General features: G+C 37.4%; 5 protein-coding genes across 7 annotated transcripts; all 5 read right to left on the bottom strand.

Annotated features, from left to right (window-relative positions):
* Nucleotides 1–127: 127 nt before the first annotated feature.
* On the bottom strand, nt 128–5,227 carry RGS1 (REGULATOR OF G-PROTEIN SIGNALING 1). The gene is made up of 11 exons (XM_086232917.1): nt 4,382–5,227; nt 3,751–3,871; nt 3,567–3,630; nt 3,395–3,479; nt 3,100–3,173; nt 2,822–3,013; nt 2,355–2,443; nt 2,006–2,244; nt 1,630–1,754; nt 1,431–1,552; nt 128–1,285 (listed from the first exon to the last, which is right to left on the bottom strand). Exons 1-11 carry the CDS (start codon nt 4,456–4,458, stop codon nt 1,097–1,099), a joined length of 1,377 nt encoding a protein of 458 aa, XP_086089043.1. The 5' UTR covers nt 4,459–5,227; the 3' UTR covers nt 128–1,096.
* A 1,097-nt stretch (nt 5,228–6,324) lies between these two features.
* LOC147294834 (CAAX amino terminal protease family protein) lies at nt 6,325–8,963 on the bottom strand. Of its 2 annotated transcripts, none has more exons than XM_086232920.1 (9): nt 8,784–8,963; nt 8,532–8,668; nt 8,321–8,379; nt 7,972–8,229; nt 7,612–7,672; nt 7,295–7,419; nt 6,940–7,002; nt 6,735–6,854; nt 6,325–6,626 (listed from the first exon to the last, which is right to left on the bottom strand). In XM_086232920.1, the coding sequence occupies exons 2-9, from the start codon at nt 8,617–8,619 to the stop codon at nt 6,576–6,578; spliced, it is 825 nt and encodes a 274-aa protein (XP_086089046.1). In that variant the 5' UTR covers nt 8,620–8,668; nt 8,784–8,963; the 3' UTR covers nt 6,325–6,575. The 2 variants fall into 2 exon arrangements, with proteins under 2 accessions (XP_086089046.1, XP_086089045.1); XM_086232919.1 differs by having other exon boundaries at nt 6,730–6,854; nt 8,784–8,961.
* Nucleotides 8,964–9,263: 300 nt separating this feature from the next.
* TNO1 (TGN-related, localized SYP41 interacting protein) lies at nt 9,264–17,496 on the bottom strand. Its single transcript, XM_086232916.1, has 8 exons — nt 16,638–17,496; nt 16,363–16,551; nt 12,911–16,267; nt 11,553–12,417; nt 10,777–11,429; nt 10,283–10,430; nt 10,110–10,191; nt 9,264–9,849 (listed from the first exon to the last, which is right to left on the bottom strand). Exons 1-8 carry the CDS (start codon nt 16,806–16,808, stop codon nt 9,747–9,749), a joined length of 5,568 nt encoding a protein of 1,855 aa, XP_086089042.1. The 5' UTR covers nt 16,809–17,496; the 3' UTR covers nt 9,264–9,746.
* A 1,773-nt stretch (nt 17,497–19,269) lies between these two features.
* On the bottom strand, nt 19,270–21,323 carry LOC147294832 (E3 ubiquitin-protein ligase AIRP2-like). The gene is made up of 5 exons (XM_086231823.1): nt 20,863–21,323; nt 20,330–20,492; nt 20,146–20,212; nt 19,786–20,023; nt 19,270–19,656 (listed from the first exon to the last, which is right to left on the bottom strand). Exons 1-5 carry the CDS (start codon nt 20,949–20,951, stop codon nt 19,440–19,442), a joined length of 774 nt encoding a protein of 257 aa, XP_086087949.1. The 5' UTR covers nt 20,952–21,323; the 3' UTR covers nt 19,270–19,439.
* Nucleotides 21,324–22,370: 1,047 nt separating this feature from the next.
* LOC147294831 (Leucine-rich repeat protein kinase family protein) lies at nt 22,371–27,776 on the bottom strand. Of its 2 annotated transcripts, none has more exons than XM_086232670.1 (14): nt 27,659–27,776; nt 26,775–27,312; nt 26,140–26,651; nt 25,912–26,041; nt 25,245–25,316; nt 25,080–25,148; nt 24,908–24,979; nt 24,695–24,763; nt 24,335–24,507; nt 23,885–24,265; nt 23,709–23,777; nt 23,450–23,636; nt 23,235–23,367; nt 22,371–23,103 (listed from the first exon to the last, which is right to left on the bottom strand). In XM_086232670.1, exons 2-14 carry the CDS (start codon nt 27,236–27,238, stop codon nt 22,777–22,779), a joined length of 2,658 nt encoding a protein of 885 aa, XP_086088796.1. In that variant the 5' UTR covers nt 27,239–27,312; nt 27,659–27,776; the 3' UTR covers nt 22,371–22,776. The 2 variants fall into 2 exon arrangements, with proteins under 2 accessions (XP_086088796.1, XP_086088794.1); XM_086232668.1 differs by lacking the exon at nt 27,659–27,776 and adding an exon at nt 27,447–27,626.
* Between the last annotated feature and the right edge of the window lie 2 nt (nt 27,777–27,778).

Here is a 27,778-nt window from a genome sequence, read left to right as displayed (position 1 = left end):
GCCATGTGGGTGGGGTGGGGGAAGGAAAGAAAGGTTTGTATTCAGCAACCAAATTTATTTTGTACATTGCAGGAAGTTCTGTTTTTTTATTAATAGGAGTTCTGGGAATATATTTATATGGTTCCAATGAACAAATATTAAAATTTGAAACATCAGCTAATAATCGTATCTTGTAGCATCACCAATTATACTCTTACATACATGGCTACCGGACATCCATAGAGAGGCATATTACAATACTTGTATGCTTTTAGCTTGGAGTCTTATTAAATTAGTTAGAGAAGAACGTACAGCAAAATCAAGGGGGTTCAATCCCCTTGAAAAAGAAAAAGAGTTGGAACTCATTAATGATTGTTAACGGAAGATGTGGTCATAAATTCATGGACGTGAGTTGGGTGGGTGGGTGAGTGGCCAGCCAGAGTGGGGAAAGTGGGAACTCCTATCCTCATCTTTGTGAATCCTGTAAGGCCACGGCTGGTGAAAATTAAGGGGGTGGTTCCACAAACATAACATGATCACGGCTGCTAGCATTCCTCCACAATGTACATATTCATGCAATTCTCATGTGTTGTGTTCCCAAAAATATCGAGGGCCTTTAGTATTAAATTGACATCTACAGTACCTACCAACTGTAGCTTGTATTGTAAAAGAGTGTTTTTATTTCGAGGCTAAAAGAGGACGAGTGGGCTTAGATGTGAGGTAAATACATTAATGTTAGACTCAGCAAACTTGTTTACCTAATGTCTAAGTATGTATGTTTGTATCTCACTAATTAGAAATAAATGAGGTCCAAAATAGACCGAGAATTTAGTATATTCTTGATCCATTTATAATACAATTTAACTGTCAAGAGTTTTGTTTGGATGGTAAAAATTTGTTTTCTTCTGGTACAGTAGTCCATCCTAATTTGGAAGAATTGCCAACAGAAAATTATGGCTTTTTGCAGTTGTTACCTTTCCTTAATTTTCAATCAGTATCTTTATACTGGCGCAAGCGATAATTGTTGTGGGCAGCTTATGCTACACTTGACAATACCATACCAATAGGATCAAGCAAAGTTCCAGTTAAATCATTGTGGGCCTTGGTCTTGAGAGTTTCAGCCAGAGCCATTTGAAAATGGCTCTGGTTCTTGGTGAAATGGATCATCAGCACCATGCACAGAACTCAACCTGGGAGAGTAGTTCCAACCTGCCATCGGTTCCAGCTCTTGGCCCCCAGATCTCATTCTGGCTTCTTCTTTGAACTTCATGAAGAACGTGGATGACCAGTAATCTTTTGCCAAGTTCTTCAGGACGAGGGTTAAAAAAAAAACAGAACAAAAAGAACAACAAAAAAAAAAGCTTAGACATCAATCCAGTATAGTATTATACTAATTAGAAGTCAATTAAGAAAAGAAGAAAAAGTTCGGGAACCTCAAGAAACCCTCGTACCGTTTTCATCAACTGTATCAGCTCATTTAGTGCACCATTGAAAAGATTTGGTTGTGCCAGATTGGAAGTAGTCAAAATCTCTTGTCTCCTTCGGTGAGAAATGTTCACCTCCATTGCTGCACCTGTATGATGAAAATTGAAATCCATGCCCCCATACACTTATGAGACTTAAGTGACTCCTAACTGGTGTGAGACTAACCTGTTGTTATGTACTTGTCAATGATATGCCGTGCCATGTAAATCCTTCTTACAGGATCATCCACAGGTATTTTACCAAGTTCATGCACTTCATCATAAAAATGCACACTCTCCCCTGCCAAACAACTGTGATTAAGAAGAACAAATAGAATAAAATAAATACATCATGTGTCACACAATCAATTATTTTATTTATAGTTGTCCATACAGAAAATACATCCCACTGAAAGTTTGTGAAAAGATATATATTTTTGAAGGTTCCATTTGGCTGGAAAATTCACTGTTTCCTTTTATTTTTACTCAAGAGCATATTTCTGCATAAACTTTATCCCTGCAAATGTATTTCAAAATATGAAAGTTAAGGAAGAACAGAACACCTGTCTGCAAATGCCATGAAGGACTGGTGGAATCTTTTGTTCATAAGAAGTTTATCAAGTGGTTGATTAGGATCTATCACTGGTGCTGGTTCCCTTCGCAATTGTAGTCCGCTGTTAGGTATGCCCAGAGCCTGACCCATTGTCTCAAATGCTAGAGGTTCCCTTTTCCTCAAGCTGATTTGTGATAGAAGAGGTTGTGAACTTGATATCGAAAAGAAAGCTAATACAAGAACGCTTGTCTGCAATAATATACCCTTAGAAAATTATAAATGTTAGCAAAAAACATAAAGTTGGAAAAATTCTATACCAGTGCATAACATGCAAGGTACTATCAGATAATAAATCATACCGTAAATAGAAGCAGAAATCTAGAGGCAACTTGAAGCCATGAGATATCATCATGAATTTCATTCAAAATGTAGGCAGCAACCCATACTCCTGGAAGCAAAAATGAGAACCAGTTAAAAAAAAAAAAAAGCAGGGCCAACAAGTTGTACTGATTCAACAAGTTATGTTTTTATATATATTTTGATTCCTATTGTTTTTGACAGAAAAAGAGTTTTGATGATGAATATACTCCTTTTATGCAGACAAAAACATCAAAAATAATATTTATAACAGAGATGCTAATTTTTCGTAGGCATTTAATAAGACTGTATTTATGACATCTCATTCCATCAGGTCACTTATTATTCAAAATAATGAGCATATAGACTGAATTTGGAATAAAAGATATACAACCCCTTCATCAGAAAAAAAAAGGCATACAATTTCGACTTATATAGAACAAACCAAAAACAGGTCACAGTGGTGTACCAATAGAAGAGGCAGAGACAAGTATTCCCCGCCAGAGGTCTCTGAGTTCATCAAACCTGAACTCTATATGCCGAATAGCCCCAGTGAACCCAACCAAAATGGCAACATACATTGTGTGGAGGGACACGACTGGGATGATCCACTGAGTCCCCATGTGGCATCGATAATTTAGAGGCCTTTTAATTTGGATAACTACAGCATACATAAGACAGTATGTAAGACAGGCAATTGTAGTGGTTATCCAAGTATGAACTATGAAGCAATTCCAAGATTCTTACATGCAGCCGCAGAAATCCATGGCAAGAGAATTAGTGGAAGGAAAATATAAGATCTGATTGGTGGTAAACACCTCCTGGAATATCAATTGCACACAAGTGGAGCACACAGATTATCCACAGTGGTCCAATACAAATGTAACCTAACTATCTTTCTGAATTGGTTTGAGCTCATATAGAGATGTCTGCCAGCATAATGGTTTGATCAAGTCAAGTACTTGATAAGTTGCAGTGCAATGGAAATATTGAGCATTACAATCCAATATTAATTTCTCAAGTATGTAAAATGTTTGCTAACCTGACAAAAATGTAATATAGTTGAAAGGCCTGTGATATGCGACAGCTCAGTAGTAAACCAAAGCCAAATGGAGCTTCAAACCAGACTGAAAGCAAAAGATACTTCAAATAGTACACAAAACTACAAATGAGTAACTTCAAAGATACTAGTCAGGACAAAAGCAGTGAACAACCTGCCCAAACATAGCAAGACTCCCACCAATATCTCTTTTTGAATTTCAGAAAATTGACTGACATCTGCATATAACATGCGCTGCTGTTAATAGTAACAATGGAGCCCATAACACATAACTTATGGTGGCTGGAGTAATCGAGAAAATTATATATGGACTATGAACATAGAAATCTATAGCCTACCACAAATGACAACAGAAGGTTGAAGCTGGCAAAAACTTGAATCACTGGAACCCAAAAGCCACTGTGTTTGGAACGAGGAATTTTGAGAACCGCAAACGGTAAAATTAACCGTGAAAGAAGCCTGAAAGAAAGAAACCAACAAATAGAAAGGATCCCAGTTAGTCTATGGGGTGAGTTTTCGTCACTGGAAAAATATAGTACCATAGAATAACTCAGAGTCAGTCTTAGACCACTTGAGCATACAGCTCTGCAGTTGTGAGACCTCAGTAGTCAATACCTTAAAGTTTCAGAGAAAGCTAAAACATACAAGCACCATGTGATTCCCCACAAATTTGGGTATTCTTCAAAATTCAAAAATTCTTCCCATGGAAAAACATTTCTAAACAACCATCCCTCATTTCCCCATGGAAAATTTTAAATCTTGCTTAAACTCAAATTCTCCGAGACATCAAATCAAACAGACACCCAGCAAGCAACAAGTTCTAAAATTTCACGTAATCTAATTTCCCATCAGCAAGACCTTTAGAATCCCAAATAGCCAAAGCAAACTCATTTGCAAGCAACCAAGAAAACCCACTAAAACTTTGATGACTTAATCAGATAGAGACACACTAGAGCTTGAAAAGCTTACAAAATGAAGCAGATGGCAGATATAGCGATGGCTATGTAGTCGCTGGCACAGCCACCATCCACGGCACAGCTTGCCATTTTCTTTGCATTTGGGGTCTATTCTGGTTCTGGGTTTGGACTATGGTTCCCCCAGTGACCATATGTTTACGATCTGAGATTTCTGGGGTTAGAAGAATTTAGTACGCCCACCAAGGTGTCTTTTCTGAGAGTGCAATCGGCATGGCAGATTGGCATTCCCACAAGATGTTTGACTAGAAGGGAACAGAGTGGAAATATATGCGGTCCTTTTTTGACAAAATCGATGACTTAAAGCGTACAAGTGTACACGTGGCTTGTTAGAAAGACATCACTGTGGTAAACGAGACACAAAGTGCTCTTTGGTCAATATAACTACATGAAAGTGCCAAAGCCAATATGTTCATGATTGGCCCCAAATACTATGTTCTTCATTTCTGGTCTTTTATGATTTTTTTTTTTTCTGGTATAATAGGGTTCCAATTAAGAATTGAGTGCAAATTAAATTTAAAGTTGACCACTTTGAGTCCATTCTTAATTGCATCAAACAAAGTGAGGAAGAAGGAAACAGAAGGGGGGGGCTTTCAATTCATGAAAAAATGCGACATTATATTCCTCTATGTACATCACTCTCCTTGAAATGGAAGGAAAAATCAAGGAGTCAAGCAGAGGGGAATAACAAAGAAAACTCTTTACTCTCAGCCAATTTCTGAGCAAAACTTAAGCTGCCTCTCTAATCAAGAAGACATGCACTAAACCACCCACCAAAGCATCAAGTTCCCTTGTCTTGGGGCCTTTGAAAGAGGCAATGGCATGACTCATTTGTACTTAACCACAGCACAACCACTTGCTCTGCATCCAAAATTTAGATTATTAGTTGAGATTCAGTGGGTTCATTAGAGATGGACAAAGTAGATCACTAACACATAGTTCAGAAGAAACCTCAATGAAGGCATATATACCTTTCTGGGATACTTGTATTTATCATTTTCTTTACGGGGTGTCACGCTCATTGGGGTTCCACCAGACTTTTTTTCAGCTCTAGCCTTGTTGAATATGACTGTAAACCCTTCAGCTGACGCTGGATCATTCACATCCCACTCTCCAAATTTTGGTAGGGGCCTTCCATTCTCATACTGCAAATAAATAACCCAAACAAAACAACCATTCTTTTAATGATCTTTCATTACAATTATATGCAAAAATTAAATGATCACACAGCATGTGACATGATAGAGGTTACAGACCACATAGGAATGCGCGCGTAACAAGAAATAATACAGTACGCATTTGGTGTTTGTGTGACTTATAGACATGATTAAGATTCACTGTTACCATTTAAGCAGAATTAATTAACCATACTCCAAATTAATGTTTCAACAGATAAAAAAGCAGACAGTTCAGATAATCAGGCAATAAAAAACCAAACCCATGTCCCTAAAACCCATATTATCACCATAAAAAGCCTTGTTCATGAAAAAAATATCAATTTCTAACCAAATGGAATTGACCCTACAGAGGAAAAATTAGAAAAAAAAAAAAAAAAAAAACTTACTGAAGCCATGATTGGTGAATCTGGGTAGATTGGAATTCACAGGAAAGGTAAGAGAGAATTTGGCTGAGGAGAATAGCTGAGAGGTTCTGTTTGATTGAATGGAGTAGTGAAGGTGAAGGTGAAGGTGAAGCCTTTTAAAGGCATAACAGTGGAAGAGGATAAATTTGAATGATTATGTATTGCTACTAGCTGCACTCGTCTCATACGCGGGACAGAAAACGGTGTCGTTTGAAAAGCGCGTTCTGGGTCAGTGGGTGCCGCTTCTAGAATTAGTAACGAGGTGCGGTTTCGGGCTTCCGAATTTGACAATTCTAAGCAGCATGCCAGCATATGCTGCATGGCAAAACCGCGGTGTCAAATTTTTAGATAACAGCTTTTTATATTTGGTTTTATGTGAATTTTATTTACTACAATAATATTTCTGTAATATTACATTAATAATATTATTGTATGTACATATTATGAACAATTTTTGGTAAATGAGGCAGTGGCAGTCAGCAGTCTTCTACTCTTCTCATATGAGTCATATCATTTCGGCTTCTGCTCAGATGAATCTGATGTGTAGCGCCATAAAATCCCTCCCACCAAATTGTTCAGCGCATGAGAAGCCATTGACACAACAAGGCTAGAGGATGCAATGGTTGCATAACCATACACAAGCCCAACAAATGTTGCCCTGAAACATGTTAAACCACAAAATCATAGCTAATTAGCAATGTCTTCAACACAGTTTCATGAAATGTAAATGTGCTACAAATTTTACTTGAGAAGATAAGTACCAAACCGCAAAGGAATACTTTCGGCCACTGCCCAGGTGTAGAACACCAAAAATGATGGCGACCACCAAGGCACTCCTCCAATTAGATCCAAATAGTGGTAGCAGTGCACCTCGAAAAAGAAGTTCCTGTCCAACCAATGCACTGTGAATTAATGCAGAATTAATTGAACACAGAAGACTTGTACAATGTGATGACAAGTATTTTGCTTACCTCGCTGACCCCAGGGAAAAAGGCGACGATTATGTAATCCAAAGGATGAAGTGAAGTAAGGACCTAAATTACAAAAAAGATTATGTCAGAGATGCAGATCAGCAGCTATGGATGATACTCTCACTTAGAGGGATGCCAACGAGCAGCAATGTGGGAGTGAGTACAATGTGATATCAACTAGGACCCGTTTGATTATGAAAGTTTAAATATCTCTAGACAGTTTTCCTTCAACATATCAATATATTATCAAGAAATTTAATTATCAGATAGTTATGGAGACCTATTGACTGCATATCATTTATGGCAAACTCTTCTGAGTCCCTCTAGAGACATTGCTAGAAGAGAGAGTAGACACCTGCTGATTGGCCGCTTTGCTAGACTCTGCAAAATTGGGCCATGTCTTCAATAATAGATATCGGCATAATGATATCAGAATAACTAATCCTGTAACCAACTGAAGATGCCACATCTCAAAATCAACTGTACGAAGGGGAGAAAAGAGTTATGCTCTTTAAACTAATAAGACATAAGATTGAAACAAACCACTGTAGACAAATCTATCTTATAGGCTGCCTCTTTGCCAAAGATGCAGGTGCTCTTCATCAAAGAGAATGAAAATGAACTTTTGAATGACAAATTTTTGCATTGAGAAGAGTATGTGAAAGTCCATACATGATACTTCCGATGAGCAGTCAAAGACTGGCAATCCTTCAATTGATGCAACATGAGATGCCTGCAAATTACAGATAAGACATAAAACTTAAAATGCAGATTGTTTACCAAGTCAAGTGAAATTCCACCCATATTTCTATTCATTAAATAAACTTGAGAGTAATGTTCTACTCCAGAGTTATAAGTCGCGACTACTAACTAGCAACAAGAACTGAGCCATTAGAAACTAGCTAGAACAGAACAAGAACGAAATAACTATTAGGTGGGCTAGAAAAATCCAATAAAAACATTGATTCAAAAGGCATAGTTGGATAATATTAAGCTGGTGATGCATCATGCATACAAGTAAATCAATCCTACCTGTCGAATAATGATACCCAAAGCAGCTATCAAGCCGGAAGTAACAATACAAGCTTGAAGCACAGTAGCTCTGGAAGGGATGTCACTCAATTCCTCTGCAGCTAAATTATCAGGAGGGTCCACCGTTTTATCATTTTGAACAAATTCATCTCCAGAAGCAATACTCTTATCTTCTACTCTTTTGCGTGCTTGTCCGTCTCGTCTCAAATTCTTCACTGAATTTCGACTTGCAAAAGCTCTTGGGCTAAATGCAACTCCCTGCCAAGACATAAAATGCATTATAACAAATGAAACTTCAAGTAATTTTCCTAAGGTTATAGCCCAAACAATGTAAAAAAGAAAGTCTCACACTGCATAATTTGACAGGTAAAACCTTCTGCACATCATAGAGGCCAACAGACTTCCCACCTAACCACATGTGTTTGAACTTTTGTACAATCAAAATCATAAATGCTAACCAAGAATGAAGCAATTCATATCATAGTGGGTCAATCTCTAAAAACTAGGAGAAACCGTGAAAGATAGAAATAAATTCAAGCTGTGTAAAGTTAAAGACTAACAAATGAAGATAGAGTTTCCCCAACTCAACGGGGTTGTAGAGGCATTGTTTACTCCAGTCCGCCAAAAGTTTAAAGCCAGCGAACCCATTTGTTAGTAGTATGGCAGCGTCCAATGCAAAATGGGTGCACTTCGATGCCTGTTAAAACCCAGTTCGTAAATTCAACTTGGCCAGCAAAATTCAAGTGCATAATGAAGTCGCTTAGAGTATTCATTTCAACAACAAAAAATGGGTAAGTTAAGATTAAACGAACCTCTTCAGTTTCTGCGTGGAATTATGCAGTTCTTTGTGTGCACCTGAGCAGAAAACAAAAGTATAGATAAACGTATATTAAAAATCCGGTGCTTAGAACCAGAAGCATGAGAAAGACCCGAGCTGAAGGCCAAGATTAAAGAACCAACGACTAACAGGCTATGTAATGTTTTCGTGCGTTTTGCCTTTTTATTAGTTTTTTTTTCATTTTATTGGTTATCTGAAGAATCTACTATTGCCACGTGGATCGTTGAGGGTAGCCCGGGAATTTAGGATATTGGCAGAAGAGAAACGAATGGCCATTAATGATTTTGTATTTTCGAGTGTTTTCAATATGTTTTGCGGCTCGTTGGACCAAAAATAAATATAGCTAATTTGGGTAAAAAATCGCTCTCAATTTTGCTCGCTCATCAACAATGTTGTGAATAGTTCAATTTTTTTTTCCATTTTTTCATAGCTACTCCAAGTCCTGGTTGAACAATAGAGCCTCAAAATACCTGGTACATATATCTGGCGTGTTACAATGCAAATAACTCGGTGCTGCACTTGTTACGCAAATAAGTAATCCATCATGACTTGGCCGCTTGGGAGTTCACAGTCAAAAAGACGTCTAAAAAAGAGTCAAAAGACGTGTAAAAAATTAACACTATGTCACTAGACTAGACTAGACTAGACTAGACTCACTACAAACATTTCATGTTCATCTGTCAGGTATCAAACTATGATAAAATGGGACAAACATGTAACAAATGTGGAATATTATCCACGGGCATAGAGCCCTTTGATTCTCTGCAACCTAAAAATGTGATTGCAGAGAACTAATTTGGGGATGGATATTTATGCAAAGTGATAAGAAACGAATGGTGAAAACAAATGACAAAAAGTCATATCTCTGTGATACAATTTGCTTGCGGACCCAAATGAGAAACCTTGTGGTGAGATCCAGGGTTAATCACAGACTTCATTACACAATGGTTCCCAGCAGCCACATATGCAAGACAAGCCAGTAGACAATAAGTCCTAGCCTTGCCCTAGGGCGACTCATCAAAACTCGACCACCAGATACCCTGCATATAAAGATTGTAAAGCAACTTAGGATCAAGTAGGTAAATGCACCCTATTCCAACTTTAAGTGGTAAAATAAGACTCCATTAGAAGGGTGGTGAGCAGCACTGATTGACATGACAGACCAAATATTTAAGTTTTGGATGTTAGTCACCTAACTAAGGTTTTCGTGGGGGGGTGGGGGGGGGGGGGGGGAAGATGACCTAGCAAGGTTTGATCCCACCCCACCCTTTATATAACAAGTTTAAGCTCAACACTTTACCAAATTCCATCAACTCGATCTGCAATCAACTTTCCTTGTCTTGGAATGAGACCAGATGCATTGAGAGACTTGAATACATGACCTGGGAAAATGACACATAAAAACAAAAACAAAAGAAATAAGTTTACCAGGATTTAATACTAGGAACATCAGACAAATCCTAAAGTGCAAACCTTTGTCCTCGTCAGTTTCTTCATTGTTGATTAGACTAGTAGATTCGGAATCAATATCAATTGCAAGATGGTCAGTTGAACCCTTTCGCATAGTTCGCACGTGAGCTGCTGACGGGACAGGAGATATCGTTTTCTTTCCAAGTGCTCCCTGAATGATAATTGATTTACAAACAACTTCAATTATTCCAGGTCTCAAGCAAATAATCACAACTCCTTAATGAATCACTACTGATATGCAAGAGAAAATATTGTACAAGGATGTTGAACAAAACTACTGGCATATTCCATCTTTAAAGCACACATTCATCAACATGCAACTAACAAACCTTTATGATCCTAAACCTCAATCACCATCATAATTTTATATCATTTTTACCTTGAACACCTAAACTTAACTGGAAAAGCCTTGTATCAAATACAAAAGTCAAAAGGAATCAAGTGAAAAACTATGCAGAAAGAAGGAAATTATAACGGAAATATAAATCTAAATGTACCACATCTTCAATTTCAGATATCTCTGAACCAGTAGGCAAAGAAGGTGCTTCAAAGATGCTCCTTTCCTGAACAATCTCTGGCTGAGCAGCCCTTCCTTGAAGTGAATCTTCAAGTACAGTAACCTTGGATGATAATTCAGCCACAAACTTTTGGCTCTGGACCAACTTAGTACCAAGTTCCTGGGCTTTTGATTTTGAATTTTCAGACTCCATTAGCAAAGCCATAACCTGCTTTTCTAATACTGATAGAAGTCCCCTCACACCAGAAGATTTCTGGTCTCCAACTAAATCATTACCGCCTGAGATTTCTATAATTTTTTCCAAACTATATATGAGCGCAGACAGTTCATTTTTCATCTTCTCTGTATCTTGTCTATCTCTGACATATTTATCAACCTCTTCTTTCAGATGTTCAATTTCAAGCATCCGTGTCCCAAGTGTTGATTGTAGCTCTTCTTTTTCATTAGACAATAAATTTATCTGATGCTGAAAGTCAGTAATATTATCAATAATATAAAAGAGCTTCTTCACATGAGTTGAATTATAGGGCCCTAAGTCTCCTATTTCTGACTCTGCCATAGGAATTTCAATCCCTCTGATTTTGTCAAAGAGGATTTTTACTTCAGATGGCGACAGGAGGGAGTCTTCAGCCTCTGAAACAAGAAATGTGAACAAATAAGTCATTAGAGCACTTACAGTCATTAGAGCAGCCAAAGTATCTCAGGGTAACATCAGAGAAAGGAACAGAGAGAAAAAAAAAAGAAAAAGATATTCACCTTGTTCTTTCATTAACAAAGTATTGTACAAGGATGAAACTTCTGCCTCTTTGTCCTTAAACTTATCCTCTTTGGCTTGATAATCTTCTAGTTTAAGTGTCAGCTTACTGCATGAATTTTGTAATGCTTCCACATCAGCGTCCAACTTGGAAATCCAATTTTGTCTTAGATCCCTTTCTTCAATTGCTTTTTCAGAAGTTATTCTAGCTTCTTTCAGTTTAATCTGCAAATCTTCAATTGTAGAGGCCGCCACTTTGCTTGTGCTCTCAAACTGTTTAAGCAAAGCTTGAACTTTTCTACTAGCAACTGACAACATTTCTGCTGTTTTGCCATATTTGCTACCGTCAAGACCTTGCTCATGTGTATCTGTGGTCTCTCCACCATTTACTCCTGTTTCTAGGGACAGATTGTGTCTCAAATTTTCGAGCTCAGGAACAGAGCTCAGTTCAAGTAAATTGTTCTTAACTTCAAACTGCAGTTCTCTGGTAGCATCAGTGCAAGCAGAGAGTAGAGACTTGAGATCATTTTCTAAATTCTCTATGGTATTCTCCTGTTCCTGTTTATATATTTCCAGACTATTTGCTTTTTGTTTAAAAGACTCCATGTGCTCAAACATAGCTATTACTTCATCCCTTCTTGCCTGTAAATTTCTTAACAGAGTTGCAATAAACTCATCTACAAAAGAAGATAGGTGTTCAAACTTTTCTGCAAGAATATTGTCTCGCAAGTGCAACCTTTCCACAGTCTTTTTCAAATACAAAGACATATCATCACCATCTGCAACATTGACCTCACCAATATCCTTTTCAATACTAGAAATATTGTCAAGACCATCTGAGAAAGCTCTTGTCACATATGAATCTTCCTGGAATAAGTAATACAAGGAACTAATTAGAACAAAGAGCGAGGAAATAAAATCAAGTTCTTCTAATGTTATAACGTATACATAAGAAGAGAGAGAGTGAATGCGACAAATGTGCAGAAGAGGGAGATAGCTACAACATATAAGAGAGAACCAAAATCTTGAGAGCATCATCTGTTCTCACAGAAAATAAGAGCAATCATCACAAATATTTTCAGTCATTGGGGATTCTAAATCAGAGACTAAATAAAAGGAAATTGGTTTTATCAGAGCGAGAAAAAAACATATTTAATCCAAGGACCATGCTTGATTGGCTTGTTGAAGTATATACCTTCTGAAATATTAGCAAACATATTCTTCCTGGGCAGAAGTATGACATTGACAACAAATAATGAATATAAAAGTAGAAAAAGGCAAGCTCTAAAGGTAGACGAATGTTGATCCACCAACATAGCATGCACAAAAGGAAGAATAAAGATGAAAGCTTTGTCCATACCTCCATTACTTGGTGCCTTTGCAGCTCTTCTAAACCAATGGAAACACAATGGCCCCTTATATTCTTAAGAATGAGGTCCATATCCTTCAGGCTCTCAAATTTCTTCTCAAAACATCTTTTCACTGTCAACAATAGAGTCTCGTCCCTCATTAGCACTTGAAGATTATTAAGGTGACCAGTGAGTTCAAAGGACCTGTTTTCTATGCTGCCATTAGAACCAGACAACTCTTCAATGCATGCATTTAACTTGGAATTGAGTGTTAATATCTCCTCTTCAGCATTTTTCTTTCCACTTCCAAGTACAGAAATATCATCCCCTGCCTTCAGCAATGCATCTTCCAGTGACTTTATGGTTGCACAGGCATCTGATAGCTTGCTATCCTGGAACCCAGCTTCCTCTTGCAGTTTCTTTAGCTCAACCTCTAAATTCGTTCTACCAATTTGAGCCTCATTGTTTTGTTCATTAAGTAAAGAAACATTGGCCTGCGTCTGAGATAGTGCATCTTCAAGTAACTTTATGGTCTTGTAGGCCTCTGTTAGTTTGCTGGTCTGAATATCAACTTCCTCCTTCACTTTCTCTAGCTCTGTCTCTGCAGTAGCTCTACTGACTAAAGCCTCTTCTTTTTCACCGACAAGAACAGATACATTATTTTCTACAAGTGATAAAGCCTCTTCTAGTGACTTTTTATTTGCACAAACCTCATCAAACTTGCTAGCCTGGGAAACAGCTTCTTCTAGTGCTCTCTGTAACTCTTTTTCAACATTGGTCTTGCCAACTTCCATTTCCCTCTTTTCTTCAGCAAGTTGAGAAATATCATTCTTCACAACCGACAATTCATCTTCCAGCAATTTTATGGTTGAGTGGGCTTCTGCTAACTTACTAGCCAGATTACTGGCTTCCTCTTTTTCTTTCTTCAACTCTTGCTGTGCATGTGCCTTAGCATCCTGACATTCATTTATGTATCCAGCAAGCCAGTTCACCTTCCCCACAGGCTCTTCAAAAACTAAATCAACAGGAAGAACAATGGCATCAATCGACTCAATTACTCTTTGTAACATGTTATTGCTCTCCAGTAAGAACTGTTCGAGTTGATTTCGTTGTTCCTTCATAGCAACAAGATCAGCATCTAAATTTGGTATGCGATCTACATCAGCAGACAAACTACTTATCTTGTCCCTGCATTCAGACAGTGCAGATTGTTGCTGCTCTAACTCAAGCCTTGACTTCTCAATCTCCCTGTTCTTTTCTTCCAAAAGAAGTTTCATGTTTTCCCGGTCTTGAACCAGTCCCTTACCTTTCTTGACTGCCATGGACAACTTCTCCCTTAGCACAGAATTTTTCTCCTCTGATCGTTCAATATCTCTCTGTAGGAATCCTTTTTCCTCTTTCAATGCTACAAGTTCTTGAGATACAACCTGCAACTCTTTTGACAGATTATTCACCTCTGACCTCACCATCATCTCCTCTTCTAGTATATTCTCACACAGCATCAACTCCTGATCCCTTACATACAAGTGGCTTTGAATTGTTTCAAACAGCTCAACATCAACACTAGGAGAATCAAATGAGGCACTGCTCCGTTCTTTTATCTTTCCAATGCATCTGTCGATGAGCATGGCAATGTCCAAGGAAGGCTGATAAACCTCTTCATTGTCAGTTATAATTCCAGAGACATCAAGTAACACTTTGACCATCTCAGCTTTCTCTGAAGACACTTGATGCTCTTTCTCAGCAATCTCTTTGTATTCAGATGTCAGATTGTCCAATTCGACTTGGAGATATTCCTTTGCCTGCAATTCAGCTGAAAGTGAAGCAGTTAAGTGATCAATATTTTTACGTGCCACTTCCTTAGTTGCAGTAATTTCATCACGCAACATAAGAACTTCCTCTTTGGCCTGAGAATATGATTCCCTGAGCCAATTTACTTGAGATTCCAAGTTAGAAGATGAAATAGCTTCGGGTAGATCAATCTGATACATAGCATCTTTCAAGTTCTGGAATTCCAGAGAAATGTCCTTGAGTTTATCATTTTCATCAATATTTTTAAGTGCCATTTCCTTAGTTGCAGTAATTTCATCACGCAACATAAATACTTCCTCTTTGGCCTGAGAATATGATTCCCTAAGCCAATTTACTTGAGATTCCAAGTTGGAAGATGAAATAACTTCTGGTAGATCAATCCCATACATAGCATCTTTGAAGTTCTGGAATTCCAGGGAAATGCCCTTGAGTTTGTTGTTTTCATCCATAAGCCATCGAAGTCTCTCAAGAATATCCGTAGATTGAAGTTCTTCAGGTACACCATTATGAGACAAAATGTCTTCAAATTTTTCAAGAACCTCATTTTTTTGGGATAGCATTTCTTGCAGAGATGCAACTAAATTTTCACTTCTAATTAATTCCTCCTTGCTTAATTCAGCAGCTTCAAGTGCACTTGACTTCTCTTGCAATTCAATCAAATACTTCTCAAGCTCCCTCGTTTTTTCAGCAAGGGACTGCTTCAATGAGTCCCTTTGCTGTACCAATGCCTTCCCCTTTGTCACAGCCATAGTAAGCTTCTCTCTGGTATTAGCACACCTGTTCTTCTCCTGATCCAGTTCCATATTTGTTTTCCCAAGTTCTGCATTCACTTTCTCAACTTTCACTCTTTGATTGTCAAGTTCTTCAGCCAATTTTCTAGTTTCATCTTCCAGATGGCTCAATCTTTCAACAAATTCTGCTTCCTTTCTTTTGAGCTCAAACAACTCATTACGAGCGGCAGCAAAAACCCCCCCTAACTCCTGCGAACTAAGATCTAACCTGGCCTCAGGCAAACACCGTCTAAGTTGTTCAATTTCAGAAAGCATCTGCGTGAACTTCTCAACTAACATAGAAGTGCCTTTTCCACCAACAGAATCATCCACCATTTCTTGTTGATCAACTACACCGCTAAGGGAAGCTAACATCCTGTTTGTTACAACTTCAAAATGTGCATCCTTTTCAAGCTGAGACTCAGATGAAACTTCTGCAGACCTCTGAACAGAATTCAGAAAAATCGTGACAACATCATTCAGTATTGAAAATTCATTGACCTTCGCATTGAGACCCTCGATTTCTTGATCCTTCCTAAACACAATTCCATCGAGTTCTCTTACCGCTGCCTCAGTCTGCAACCGTTTTTCTAAAGCCCTTTGAGCAAACCCAGAACACTCGCTCATCAACTCATTCCACCGGGTACACATAAACTTATCATTTTCCTCACTTTCTGCCTCACGAAGAAAATTACCACTTTCATCCGGCAATGGCTGTTGGTCAGTTAGAGCCTTAAGCTGAAACCGAAGACTAGCAACTTCTCTAGCAAAAGCCTCTCTTTCTTCCTGCACCCACAGTCAATACCGAAAACCCATAAATTACTTGAAAACCATCACTCTTTTTTTTATAAAGAAATTTTTATAAAATAAAAACTATCGACCTCGAATTGGCTTGCAAAACTATCTTTCTCGTCGATAGTACTCTCCAGCATAGTCCGCAGGCGTTCCACCTCTTCCAACGCGTACTCGTCCGAGCAATCGACGAACTCTGCGTCCTCCTTCCCGGCGTCCTCCAACACTCTCCCTTGATCTCCCGAAACTCCTTCATCATCTTCGACTGCGTCCAATTTCTGCAATTAAATTGATATCATATGATATGTTTACGTATTAGATCAAATCGAAATTGCACCCTGCAAAATCTCATAAAATCGATTACCTGATTGACAGGTTCAGCGACGTCATCTGGAACCGCATTCGAATCTTTGGTCGACGACGACGACGAAGAGGACGACGGCGACGACGATGACGGCGACGACGGCGACTCCGCTAAGCCATTAGCTTGGTCTGCCTCCACCAGAAGCTTCCCCGAATCACGGTTCTCAGACATCTCAAAGGTTCATAACCCAATCGCAACAAGGTTTGAGATCAGAGATCAACCAATCGCACGCTATGGAACCCTAAATCATGAGAAATCAATCCTAGAGATAAGAATTCGTCGTGAACCGAAAAAGAAAAACCCTTGGAATGGAAATTGAAGGCCTTCGGGTACTGAAAGGTTTGAGCTTGGAATGGATTTCCGTAGAGACCAGAAAACGCCTGCTTTATTAATCAGATTTTTGTGTTCGATTTGGAGAATATGAACCACTTCCGGTTCGGTTGTGGTGTGTCTGATTTTGCAGACTGCCCGCGCAGCTGACTAAAATTTTCCCAGTTTTTCTCACCCTCTGTTCCTCTTTCTCGGTTTTTTTTTTTACCTTCTCCGTTATTTAATTACACTTGTCTGCGGTGAAGGGCCACTGTGGCACTGTTACTGTTTTCTCATTAGTGCTTGACACAATTAGCAGCATTTACTACTGAACTTTACATTCGGGTTCAATCTCGTCCGTTACCATTATGAATAATGTAACATTACAGCTTTAAGCTTAGGGGTTGTAAATATTCTTAAATAAAAATAATAATAAAAAAAGTTTAGGAGTGTAAATGAGGCTGAGCCAACTTGAATACCAAGATGCTCAAGCTCGACCCGAATAATATTTATTGAGTTCGAACTCGGCTCAAGCTCAAATGAAGCTCTAAAAGCTATGTTCAATCTAATCTCGTATACTATTTTTCAAGTTCGGCATAGCTTATCTCATGAGTTTTATGAGCTAGGTATACCAAAGTTGAGTATATGGTAACTCAAGCTCTACCAAAAAATACAAGCAACTCACTAATTTTACGAGCTAAGTATACAAAATTTTAAACTCATTTTATTTTTCTAACGAACTTAATATTTTTCTTGAGATGAGCTTAATTCCTCATGAGTGAGTATTCAAATATAGTATGAGATTAGATTGCTTACTATGTAATAAAAAAATAAATAAAAAAACTTTTCATGTAACATATGACAAATACCATGCTATGAAAGAAGAAAAAAAAATATGACAAATGCTATGAATTTCTAGCTAAATTGGCATTGAGATAGGGTGACAAAGCGATAGATCTTAGTTTCAAATAATGTCTAAAGTCCGATAAGAAACATATGTCAAAGTATGTGACTGTATGTTAATAAGAGCTAAATCAAAATATTATTCTGGAATTGATGAGATTTAGGAGAAATTATTATTAGATTGGATTATATCCGATTTAATTGTAATGGTCAAGACATTTATAGGTTGACCACGTTTCTACACAAGATTGTTATTCACGTTATTTGGATTATTGTCCAATTTAATAGTAGCTCGTGAGTCGCGATAATGCATTTTGAAAACACAAATTTTAAGAAAAACAAATATATTGGATACAAATCAACGCCAGCCATAACTTATAAGAAATACCAATTTGAAGTTAGAGCGGACTAAATCTAAGATGAAGGTTTCTTCAGTATAGTTTCATTTTGCCTTTTGATAATTACAAGTTGATTAATGATGGTCATACATGTCTACCCAGTATAATTCGTTGGCCATTACTAGATACATTCTCTGAAAACTACAAATAGGGTTTCCTTAAAATAGTGATATTGGCAGAGAGAATAGTTTTTCCATTGTCCAAGAAGCTGAAACTTTGTTCTTTTCTTCTTTCTTTCCTACTACCTTTCCCCAAAGGCCAGAATTGTCTCTGATGCCAGCAGAGGAATCCAAGAGAAGGTTTGATACTATAATGCTAACAGATAAGTCATGGGATTACAGCTCAAGTGTTGGTTGTTTATAGACAACATAATGAAGTCTTGGTTGGCAGTGCTGGTTTTCTAGAACTATGGTTTGAATTCAGAAAAGAGGTGCAAATTGTTCCAAATGTGTCAAGTATTCTAGTAAGCAAATGTAAAAATGTTTTTATCAATTGGATTCAATATTTTATAATTTCATATTTTGATCAAGCCCATTTTCACATTATGCTTTCAGTTGCAGAGTACAATCATGCTGAAGGGGAAGTTCATAATATGAATAGTTATCAAAATGCAGAGAGCTAATGTGAAGGAAAAGGCTTACCCAAGCTATTTGACTTTATGATAATCTGGCTGCAGTCTTTCATTTCCTGATTCTGAGGTGACTAGCTTCAAAAATTTGCTACAGCAAAAGGGTTCAACCATGTGTGCAAATTCAAACTAACAATGGTTGCTACATATTATGAGGCAAATCATAACATCTGTCATCTGTTAAGATAAAATAACCAGGAACCAGGACCCACTCTGATAGAATTCTGATGTGAAGCCACACCACAATGAGTTTTACATGGATTTTCTCATCACCGTCATTCTAGCCATTCAACAACAAATAAGTTACAGAACTGTCAACCCTGATTAATAAGTGTATGTGGATGTGCTTATTAATGGATTTTTAACAAGCCAATAAGATAATGGAACTCAAGTATCAGAAATGAGAACTTTGATATAATGAAGCAGTCTTAAACTGACTTCTAAATTTTAAATATACATACCATGGGAACTGTTATCCTCTGTAAAAATCCAATGGAAGTTCCTTACCAGATTCTATTTACATTTGACAGGAGGCTTACACTATCTGTACACCATTCTTCGGTTTTAAATCAAATTAGAATACTCGTAATACACCAAGAAAAGGGCATCTGGATAATCTTTTGGCAGGCTGTTGATATACAGGTAGAAACGCAGCAAGTCCTCCCTAGAAACCGTTTCATGGTCAACCACATCATTATTACAAGTGAGCACCCACAAGTCTTCTGAATTAACTCTCTTTATATTACCACGACAAAAAGGGCAGGACTCTGACTTCCTATTCCTGCAATTTAGAAACAAAACATTTCACATGCAGGGAATAATGACTCTTTTAACATTAAACATTCATGGCAAAAAGCTAAAAGCAAAAGGGACATACATATAAGGGATACATTTGAAAGCTTGTACTTACCAATTGCGGTAGCATTTGATGCACATCTCGTGACAGCAATTGGGCAAGACCATTTTGGTGCAAGACTCCAAGCAAATCCCACACTCCTCTTCTCTCTCCAACTCAGCTTTGGCAAGACTAACATCATCTCCTTTAATCATCTTCTTTCCAGAGCTTTCCATGCTCGGATACCCTTTCTTAGCATCACCTATCTCCCCCAAATTCCCATGAAGCCGCTGAAGAGATGGTAAGATAACGGCTGTAGTTCAGTTTTTGATGAAACAGACGAAGTTAGAATTAATTTATTGTAGCACAACCAATTGACAATTTGATATCCAATGGTTTTAGTGATAACATCAAAGGGTAGACAATTTAACATACAATAGAAATCCCTTATAGTTGCCTTCCTTCCATGTGTTGAAATGTTAGGCCTGCCATCTGTGTATACCTGTATTAGATTAAAGAGCAATTAATTGAAAGGCGTGCTCAAATTATATAAAGCAACCGAAGTAAATTCTTTTTCAACAATCATAAAGAACTAATAGACTAGAGAAGAGGTACCAACCTTGTAGACCAGTATGTGGAAGAAATTTAGATATCTTGGGAGTAGACACGTGCATGAGCTATCAATCCATTGTAACAAAAACAGAAAGAGGGGAGCTAAGTGATTGTAAACCAATTTCATCTGAAGATGGGCACCACCCTTGGCTGTTGGAATTGCAGCAGCTCTATACATAATCCAAACCAAAATTAGATATAATTATTTATATGGCACAAACGATGAGGCAGTATCCACCTTTACAAGTCAACCTAATAGCTGAACCATGATCAAGTCTGAACCAAAAAATTAAAAATTTGATCTTTGCACTTGAAAATGGAAAAATAAATCCCAAATTGGCTTATAGGCAGAGGGCAAAACTTGGGTCTAGATATGAAACAGACAATCATATATGGGTTTTGCTTTTTTCTTGCCTCAATTGGCAAATTATGGAGTTGATCATGATTATCAGAAGGCCCAAAATTAGACTTGGCAATCGAACAGAAAACTACCCACTTGATAAAAAGATATGCAAAACAAAACAAAAACAAAGAGCTTACAGAGAATTGGCATGCTGTATATCAGCCTCTATAGCATTCAAGGAGTCCTGGTAAGAAGCCCTGTCCAGCTGGTAATATATCATCTCCATCACACCCACACACACAGACAGACAAACTCTCTCTTGGGTAGCAAAGAAACAAGAACAGAAAGCAAGAACTCCTCTCTATTCTCAGAGTACCTAGTAGATAGATGAACCACACAAAGTTTTCTTTTTTCTTCTTCTCTTTTGCTTCAGAGAACTTAATCCCCAAAACCCAAAGAAACAGACAAAGCAAGAGAGGGACACACACAGAGGTTTCTTTCCTTAGGGCTTTGTTTGGTTTTATCTTTGTATCATAGAGATAGAGGCGGCTCTCTGAGAATGACTGTTTTCGGTGTCGCCTGCTTTTATGGTCAGAAATAGAATACGTAAAAGAAAAAATGCGTCTTTTGCTGTGATGATGATGAAGAAGATGTTTTTATTGGGAATTTGGGATGCCCTCATTTTATTTAAGTTCTTATCATAATCTATTAATCTTTCTTTAACATATTTGGTTCTCTTTTAATATTTCCCACGGTACCTTTTTCAAGCTCTTCCTTGATTATTATAAATTTATAATCAATGGTATTTATGGAAACCAATTTTATGAATATTTCTAATCGTTCAATTCAACGCCTGATTATGTACGATTTATTTTGTGGTGGGTTTCTCTTGTGTGTATAACTGACACATAATCCGATCATCTGATACCACTTGATCAGAGGGTCCACTTTGGACTTTATCCACTGACTGAACATATCAGGTGGAGAATCCCATATGGAAAGCGTTAAAGCAATATAATATTTTGCATTATCAAGTATGTATTTATTTATTTTTGTTGCTGGTAAGCATTAGTATTATATTATTGTGGTGGTTAATTGGTTATACAAAGAAATCCCTTTAAATTAGGTAAATTATTTTTCTAACTTAAGAATGGGTCCACTACTCTCTACTATCCAGGAAATTAAAAAAAACAAAAAAAAAACGGGTCGAACTATATTTAGGATCCATTTGATACTGCTACTTAAAATCACTTATAATCAATAATGCTTTTATTGTAAGCGCTTATGTTCATAAGTATATAAGCACATAAGCACTTATAATCAATAACGTTTTTATTGTAAGTGTTTTTACAATTTTTTATTGTAACAAATTTCAAGTGTTTCATACAAAAGCACTTGAAAGTGCTTCTTGTAGAAGTACCTGACCGGTGCTTCTAAAAAAACTACTTTAAATCGTTTTTATAACTTAGAAACATTTTTATTTATTTATGTCAAATGTAACCAAAAACGTTTTTACTAATCTGAAAATGTTTTTATCAATTCTAAAAGCAGTGTCAAACGGACCCTTATTCTTTTCATACACATATTTCATATCTGTTTACCGGAGTTTTTTAAAACCATAATTAACGTGAGAGAATTTTGTTGTAACGGTGAGAAATAAACATTCATGACAGTAAAACGGTGGTTGAAATTGATGATAATAAGATAATCATAAGTAGTTATCTACTTAAACCTTTTTCCTTAAAAAAGAAGAATAAGTTGCGGGACATCAAAGTGAACATCGCCTTAGAAAGATATTTGGAGGCAGGTGGGCAACTCTGAGTTAGTAGCCAACATAATTAGGTATGTTTTGGCGACATAACCCACGAATGATGTCCCAAGGGGCATGGTGAGGTAAGCTTATTTTTATACAGACAACAACATACCTAGAGAACATTGCCCAATATAACATGTACACACTGTGCAAAAGTATTACAACTTTCTTATGAAACTTGAATGCAAAGCTGTGTGTTAAAATGGTGTAAATGTTAAAAGCAAAACAGCATTTATATGACTGATGACACAGCATATGTTATGCTGATATGTGAGTCTAAGGTGGGGTTGGTGCAGACTTATCTTGCAGATGGGACTAGGCAACCGTTTGATAAGTCAGGGCTCTCAATTTCAAGAAAGCTTGTCAGCAAAGTTTTCCTGGAAGATTGTGCTTTTGAACTGCTGGGAGATAATATTTTTTGGTTGGCTTCAGTGCCCTTTTCAATCTTCACAGCATCTTGTATAGCCAGAATTATTTCCTGCATTCTTGGCCTGGAGACTCCATGTTGCTCCACACATTGGATTGCAACTTCAGCAATTCTCCAAATGGACTCAATCTTGACATTTCCTTCTAGGAAAGGGTCTATGATGCTTACCACATCCCCTTTACGAATCAAGGATCTTGCCTGGAAAACAACAATTTTGAGTGATTAGTATTTATGATGCTTGACGATTTGTTCTAGAAGAAGGTTAGCATTGAATTTCTAGACAAGTTTTAGTACTTGAAGAACAATTTTTAGTGGATTAGAAAGCATACCCAGTGAACAATGTTCAATTCAGCGCCAAAGTCTTCTGTAGACACAGGCTTTCTTCCTGAAATCAGTTCCAACAGAACAACCCCAAAACTGTATACATCACTTTTCTCAGTCAATTGCTGGCTAGCATAATACCTGTTGGAGCATAAACATGGTTGATTAAGTGCATACAGGAGACATCATAGTGAATTACGCATATATGATAAATACGGCTTACTCAGGATCCAGGTAGCCTACTGTTCCTCTAGCCACACTTGATATGTGGGTTAGATCTTCTTCAGCTTGCCTAGACAATCCAAAATCTGACACTTTTGCTCTCATGTTGATGTCTAGGAGAATGTTGCTTGTTTTTACATCCCGGTGGATGATACTGGGGTTGCATCCAGTGTGTAAGTACTCGAGACCTATACATATGTAAAAATGTGTCCATAGCATGAACTTAAAAAATGATGCATGAATTACAAAGAAGTCTAAACCTTTAGCTGCATCTTCTGCAATACGGAGGCGAGTGAGCCAGTCTAAGTGCTTCTGGATGGTAGTAGAACCTGTTGTCATCAAATTATGTCATGGATTTTGATGAAACTGCTTCCTTAACAACGAAGAAGAGAAATTCAAAGAAAAAATTTTAACTAGCAGTGATGAGAGAGTAGACCATGTATGTGATCCCGTAAGGTTCCATTGTGCATATACTCATAAACCAGTATGCATTGATGTTCTTCCTCAGTGAATCCAATTAGAGGAACCAAGTTTCTATGATGAATTCTTGACAGAAGGGCTACCTCAGTCACAAATTGCTTATTCATGTGGCTAGATGAATCAGCCATTATTTTAACAGCCACCTCTTTCCCATCTTTCATCTTGCCATAATAGACAGATCCAAAGCTTCCTTTGCCAATTTTCTTAGAGAAATTGTTAGTGGCTTCTTCCAGATCAGAGAGTGTAATGTAGTAAGCTATGCCTTCATCCATCAAATGCCCACCCCGCGATATTGAGTATGCAGTTGAAGGCTTGGTTCTGGTGCGCAGAGAATCACCTGATCACAAGAAAAGATGTTGGATTGCAGAAATTGTGACAGCAGTAAGCGGATTCTTGGTGTACAAACCTCTTTCATCAATTTTCTGATGAGATGACTTTCTTCGAAGATTACGCAATAGCAATAGACTCCCCAAGAGTAAAACTGATACAATCACTAGTACTCCAACTGAAATTCCAATTATCAACTTATAATGATTCTGCTTTTGTGCCCCCTTGTGTAGTCCAGGATTATATTCATACCTGCAAGATAAAAGAGTGTATCAGTTGATAAATCTTCTGGGTTAAGATATATATCTTGGAATTCAAACTATCTACACTTGATACAGATGTGTCTTCAATTCAAAAAAAGTATATACACTATTGTCTATAGTTCATTGTCTATTGTCATGTTTATAGCATTGCATACATCAATTAAAAGCACACTTACTTAAAAGTGACTTTCCCAGTTAACAATCCTGCAGGAATTTCCCCACTGAAAAAGTTGTTCTGTATGTACCTGACACATATGGAGTTCACATTTACTGCATATTCAAAACATATATCAGGCAATAAATGCTTTATGTTGGATTAAGGTAGATCATGGGCAATATATGGAAGTGTCTAACTCAAGATGGGGCACCAAAAGTAGATTGCTACTTACAGTTCTTGTAAGCTTGGAAAGCTGCCCAGGTAAGAAGGTAGTGGACCAGTCAAATTATTATTCTCTAGATGCCTCCATGTAGGAAAAAAATACAAAGAAATGCATCATTGAAACAAAAGATGTTCACTAAATTTAAATATGAAAAATTTGAAGCAAGATTTGAAGAGCTTACAGAATCTTTAAATTGATAAGAGTACTAATGTCAGGAAATGGTCCTGTAAGGGAGTTACCACCCAACCACCTAAATGAGAAAATAAAAAATTGATTGCAAGAGACATTAAGAAAGCAATGAAAAGATAAAAGCACACAGTTGTGTTAAGAGGAATATAGCACTTACAACTCTGTCAACTCCTGCATGTTTTTAAGCTCCAATGGAATTTCACCCTTCAAATTTTTTCCTGACAGGTCACTGTACCATAGGTCAGGTTCAATCTGCAGTTGAGCTTTTGAACTTAAAATGTTGAATAGGTTTTTATGACTTAGGATCGACAAAGTGTTTCACAAACCAAGTTACTTTACTTGCAATAATCCATTGAAGCAATACCTTTTAATGTTTGTAAAAGGGATTTTAATAGACATCCATCATAAAAACTATAAGCAATCAACTCTGTATAAATGCAATAACTAGTGAATGATTTCTTCCTGCACTTGAGTTCAGCTTATGTATATGCACCATGAAAGGTGCATTGATGAACAATAGTTTACCTAACGATGGCTCTGACTTTGACTTTGGACCACAAGCTTAAAGTCTACAAAGTTCCTTTCCGACTTATATATGTCTTTTTGGATGGTTTTGTACGTTTTAAGTTGTTTCCTATGCTATTCAGTAGAGTTATTGGCAGATTATATACCCTAGTTTGTGAATCAATAACAAATTTGGATGAATATTGCAAGTGTCATACTGCAGCCTCACTATAGTTGGATCTTTTTCACTTATATCAAATGACAATAAAATAAAATTGACATGAAGCAGAGTTGTCTGGAAGAAGGTATGAAGAATTTACATTTTTGTGATTCTCAATGGTGTTGTGGAGCTGCAATTCACCCATTCCCAGTGAGTTGGAACACAAGGATCACCTTCATCTACTGACAGACTTTCAGAAGACGTGAAGCGAAGGGCATTGAGAACAGTTACTAGCAATTAAAACCAAAAATAGTAATCAGATCATCATGGTAAATCACAGTCAATCTGATGAAAACTCGTAAGTAATACAATAAGATCATGGACTTACAATCTTGCCTATCAGTCTTTGCAGCAATTTGTACATATTTACTTATCTCCATTGCATTTAGAAGCGGCCCTCGAGTAGAATCTGGGGTCTTAACAAAGGCAAATGACAGAACAAACTCCAGACTCACATTCATGTAGCTCGGTTCATAGAGAGTGTAGCTCCCATTTGCGTTCTCAGCAATATTTACCACTGCACTGTTATAGTCAGGCATGTAAGGTTGCTCCAATTTGAATTTCCGACTCTCATTTGCACCCAATTCCTCAATTTCAGCAAAGTAAGCATAAGCTCGAGCATTTGCTGGGAAACCCTCTAGATTCAATCTGTAGCTGAGCACTCCTTTTGTGCCAACAACTGCAGTCTGCATTACTTTAACAGGTGGGTATTCCCTACTCCTTGTGTTTATATCCTTTGATGTATTGATTCTTTCTGTACCAGGGGCCACCCCCACTAGATAATTTTGCCTTTTCACAAGATCTGAATCCCAAATTCTGTCATAGGGGTCATCTGGGTACCTGAGACAAACAATATACTTGCACTGAAGGCATCAAATGACTAAATGTCTTGCACTAAAACTAGCTTCTTCAAAAGTCTTCAAAAGATTTTTCACTTGAAAGAGAGAATCCTTAATTTCTTACCTTATGGCATCTTTGCTTAGAGCACCAAAATTTACTCTAGCTGCCACTTTCAAGAAGAAACCATCCTCATAATCTGTAGCATACATAGAAAGATTCAAAGGCCGCAGCTCCAGAGTGGATATGAATGGAAACCCAGTTGTTGCACAGCAAATGCACACATCAACCGAATTGGAGGATGCCCTGATGATCATTTCATTCACATATGATCTTGAAGCATCAAATATAGTCACAGTCGACCACATAGTTGCATCCAGGTAAAGCTCGAATTTTGGGTATGTGTCTTCACTTTTCAGGCTGCCATATTGAAACGTTGCTCGGATTAGATATCTTGTCCTCTCTTGGGTGCTTAAGGTGTAACAGTACTTCTTGTTGTCTATGGGAAAGTCTCTGCGTCTCTGATACTGCACCAAGTTTCCATTTGGGTTTTCTACTGGTACTGACTTGCCCTTGTTCATGAGCCCCATGTCTGATATCCATGCTAGCGCAGTACTTGGGTCAGTGTAATTGCTTGTGCCTCCACAGTCTATACTGATAAACTCTGCATATTCAATTGAAGCAGATGTTACCATTTTCATTTGATTCACTCAATTTGCATGAAAAAAAGCAGATATCAAAAGCCCAGTTGAAAAATCTCTCCAAAATGCCTTAAATATAAACCAAAGAAGAACATACCTTGAACTTGGCATACAACAGATGACACAAAGTACAGAAATATAACCAGGAATTGGAATAAAAAACCCATTGAACATGGCATATTGAGAAAGACAAAGCAATTCTTTTGATGTTACGAGTGTTCAGAGTTTTGAGTTCAGTGATTGATGAAATCCAAACTGTTTGTTAAGCTCAACATGTCAAGTGACCATCTATTCTAGTACTCCACTTACCCTTTCACTTTCTTGACTGACGAGTTTGTGCATTGTTCATTCACGTTCGTTTCTTTTTTGTGATTTTGGAATCTTCTTTTTTCTAAGAAAATTGATTTGTGGCTCATTTTGGGTTCACCT

Source organism: Dryas octopetala, chromosome 2 (assembly GCF_963921425.1).
Source record: "Dryas octopetala chromosome 2, drDryOcto1.1, whole genome shotgun sequence".
Classification (NCBI taxonomy): domain Eukaryota; kingdom Viridiplantae; phylum Streptophyta; class Magnoliopsida; order Rosales; family Rosaceae; genus Dryas; species Dryas octopetala.
This window is presented reverse-complemented; position numbering and strand designations above follow the sequence as displayed.

Excerpts from the sequence above, each read along its gene's own strand:
- RGS1 (XM_086232917.1), bottom strand. The coding sequence starts at position 4,458 with ATGGCAAGCTGTGCCGTGGATGGTGGCTGTGCCAGCGACTACATAGCC. Across the intron at positions 3,014-3,099 it reads ATGGATTTCTGCGGCTGCAT|TTATCCAAATTAAAAGGCCT; the intron begins GTAAGAATCTTG and ends TGTATGCTGTAG. Across the intron at positions 2,245-2,354 it reads GATTTCTGCTTCTATTTACG|ACAAGCGTTCTTGTATTAGC; the intron begins GTATGATTTATT and ends ATATTATTGCAG.
- LOC147294834 (XM_086232919.1), bottom strand. The coding sequence starts at position 8,619 with ATGGGTTCGCTGGCTTTAAACTTTTGGCGGACTGGAGTAAACAATGCC. Across the intron at positions 6,855-6,939 it reads TTTTCCCTGGGGTCAGCGAG|GAACTTCTTTTTCGAGGTGC; the intron begins GTAAGCAAAATA and ends TTGGTTGGACAG. Across the intron at positions 6,627-6,729 it reads AAGTATTCCTTTGCGGTTTG|GGCAACATTTGTTGGGCTTG; the intron begins GTACTTATCTTC and ends AACATGTTTCAG.
- TNO1 (XM_086232916.1), bottom strand. The coding sequence starts at position 16,808 with ATGTCTGAGAACCGTGATTCGGGGAAGCTTCTGGTGGAGGCAGACCAA. Across the intron at positions 16,552-16,637 it reads TCGCTGAACCTGTCAATCAG|AAATTGGACGCAGTCGAAGA; the intron begins GTAATCGATTTT and ends ATTTAATTGCAG. Across the intron at positions 11,430-11,552 it reads TTTGTTAATGAAAGAACAAG|AGGCTGAAGACTCCCTCCTG; the intron begins GTGAATATCTTT and ends TTCTTGTTTCAG.
- LOC147294832 (XM_086231823.1), bottom strand. The coding sequence starts at position 20,951 with ATGGAGATGATATATTACCAGCTGGACAGGGCTTCTTACCAGGACTCC. Across the intron at positions 20,024-20,145 it reads AACTATAAGGGATTTCTATT|CCGTTATCTTACCATCTCTT; the intron begins GTATGTTAAATT and ends ACTGAACTACAG. Across the intron at positions 19,657-19,785 it reads ATCAAATGCTACCGCAATTG|GAATAGGAAGTCAGAGTCCT; the intron begins GTAAGTACAAGC and ends TCTAAATTGCAG.
- LOC147294831 (XM_086232668.1), bottom strand. The coding sequence starts at position 27,528 with ATGCCATGTTCAATGGGTTTTTTATTCCAATTCCTGGTTATATTTCTG. Across the intron at positions 26,652-26,774 it reads CTAAGCAAAGATGCCATAAG|GTACCCAGATGACCCCTATG; the intron begins GTAAGAAATTAA and ends TGTTTGTCTCAG. Across the intron at positions 25,317-25,911 it reads CCATTGAGAATCACAAAAAT|TGACCTGTCAGGAAAAAATT; the intron begins GTAAATTCTTCA and ends CCTATGGTACAG.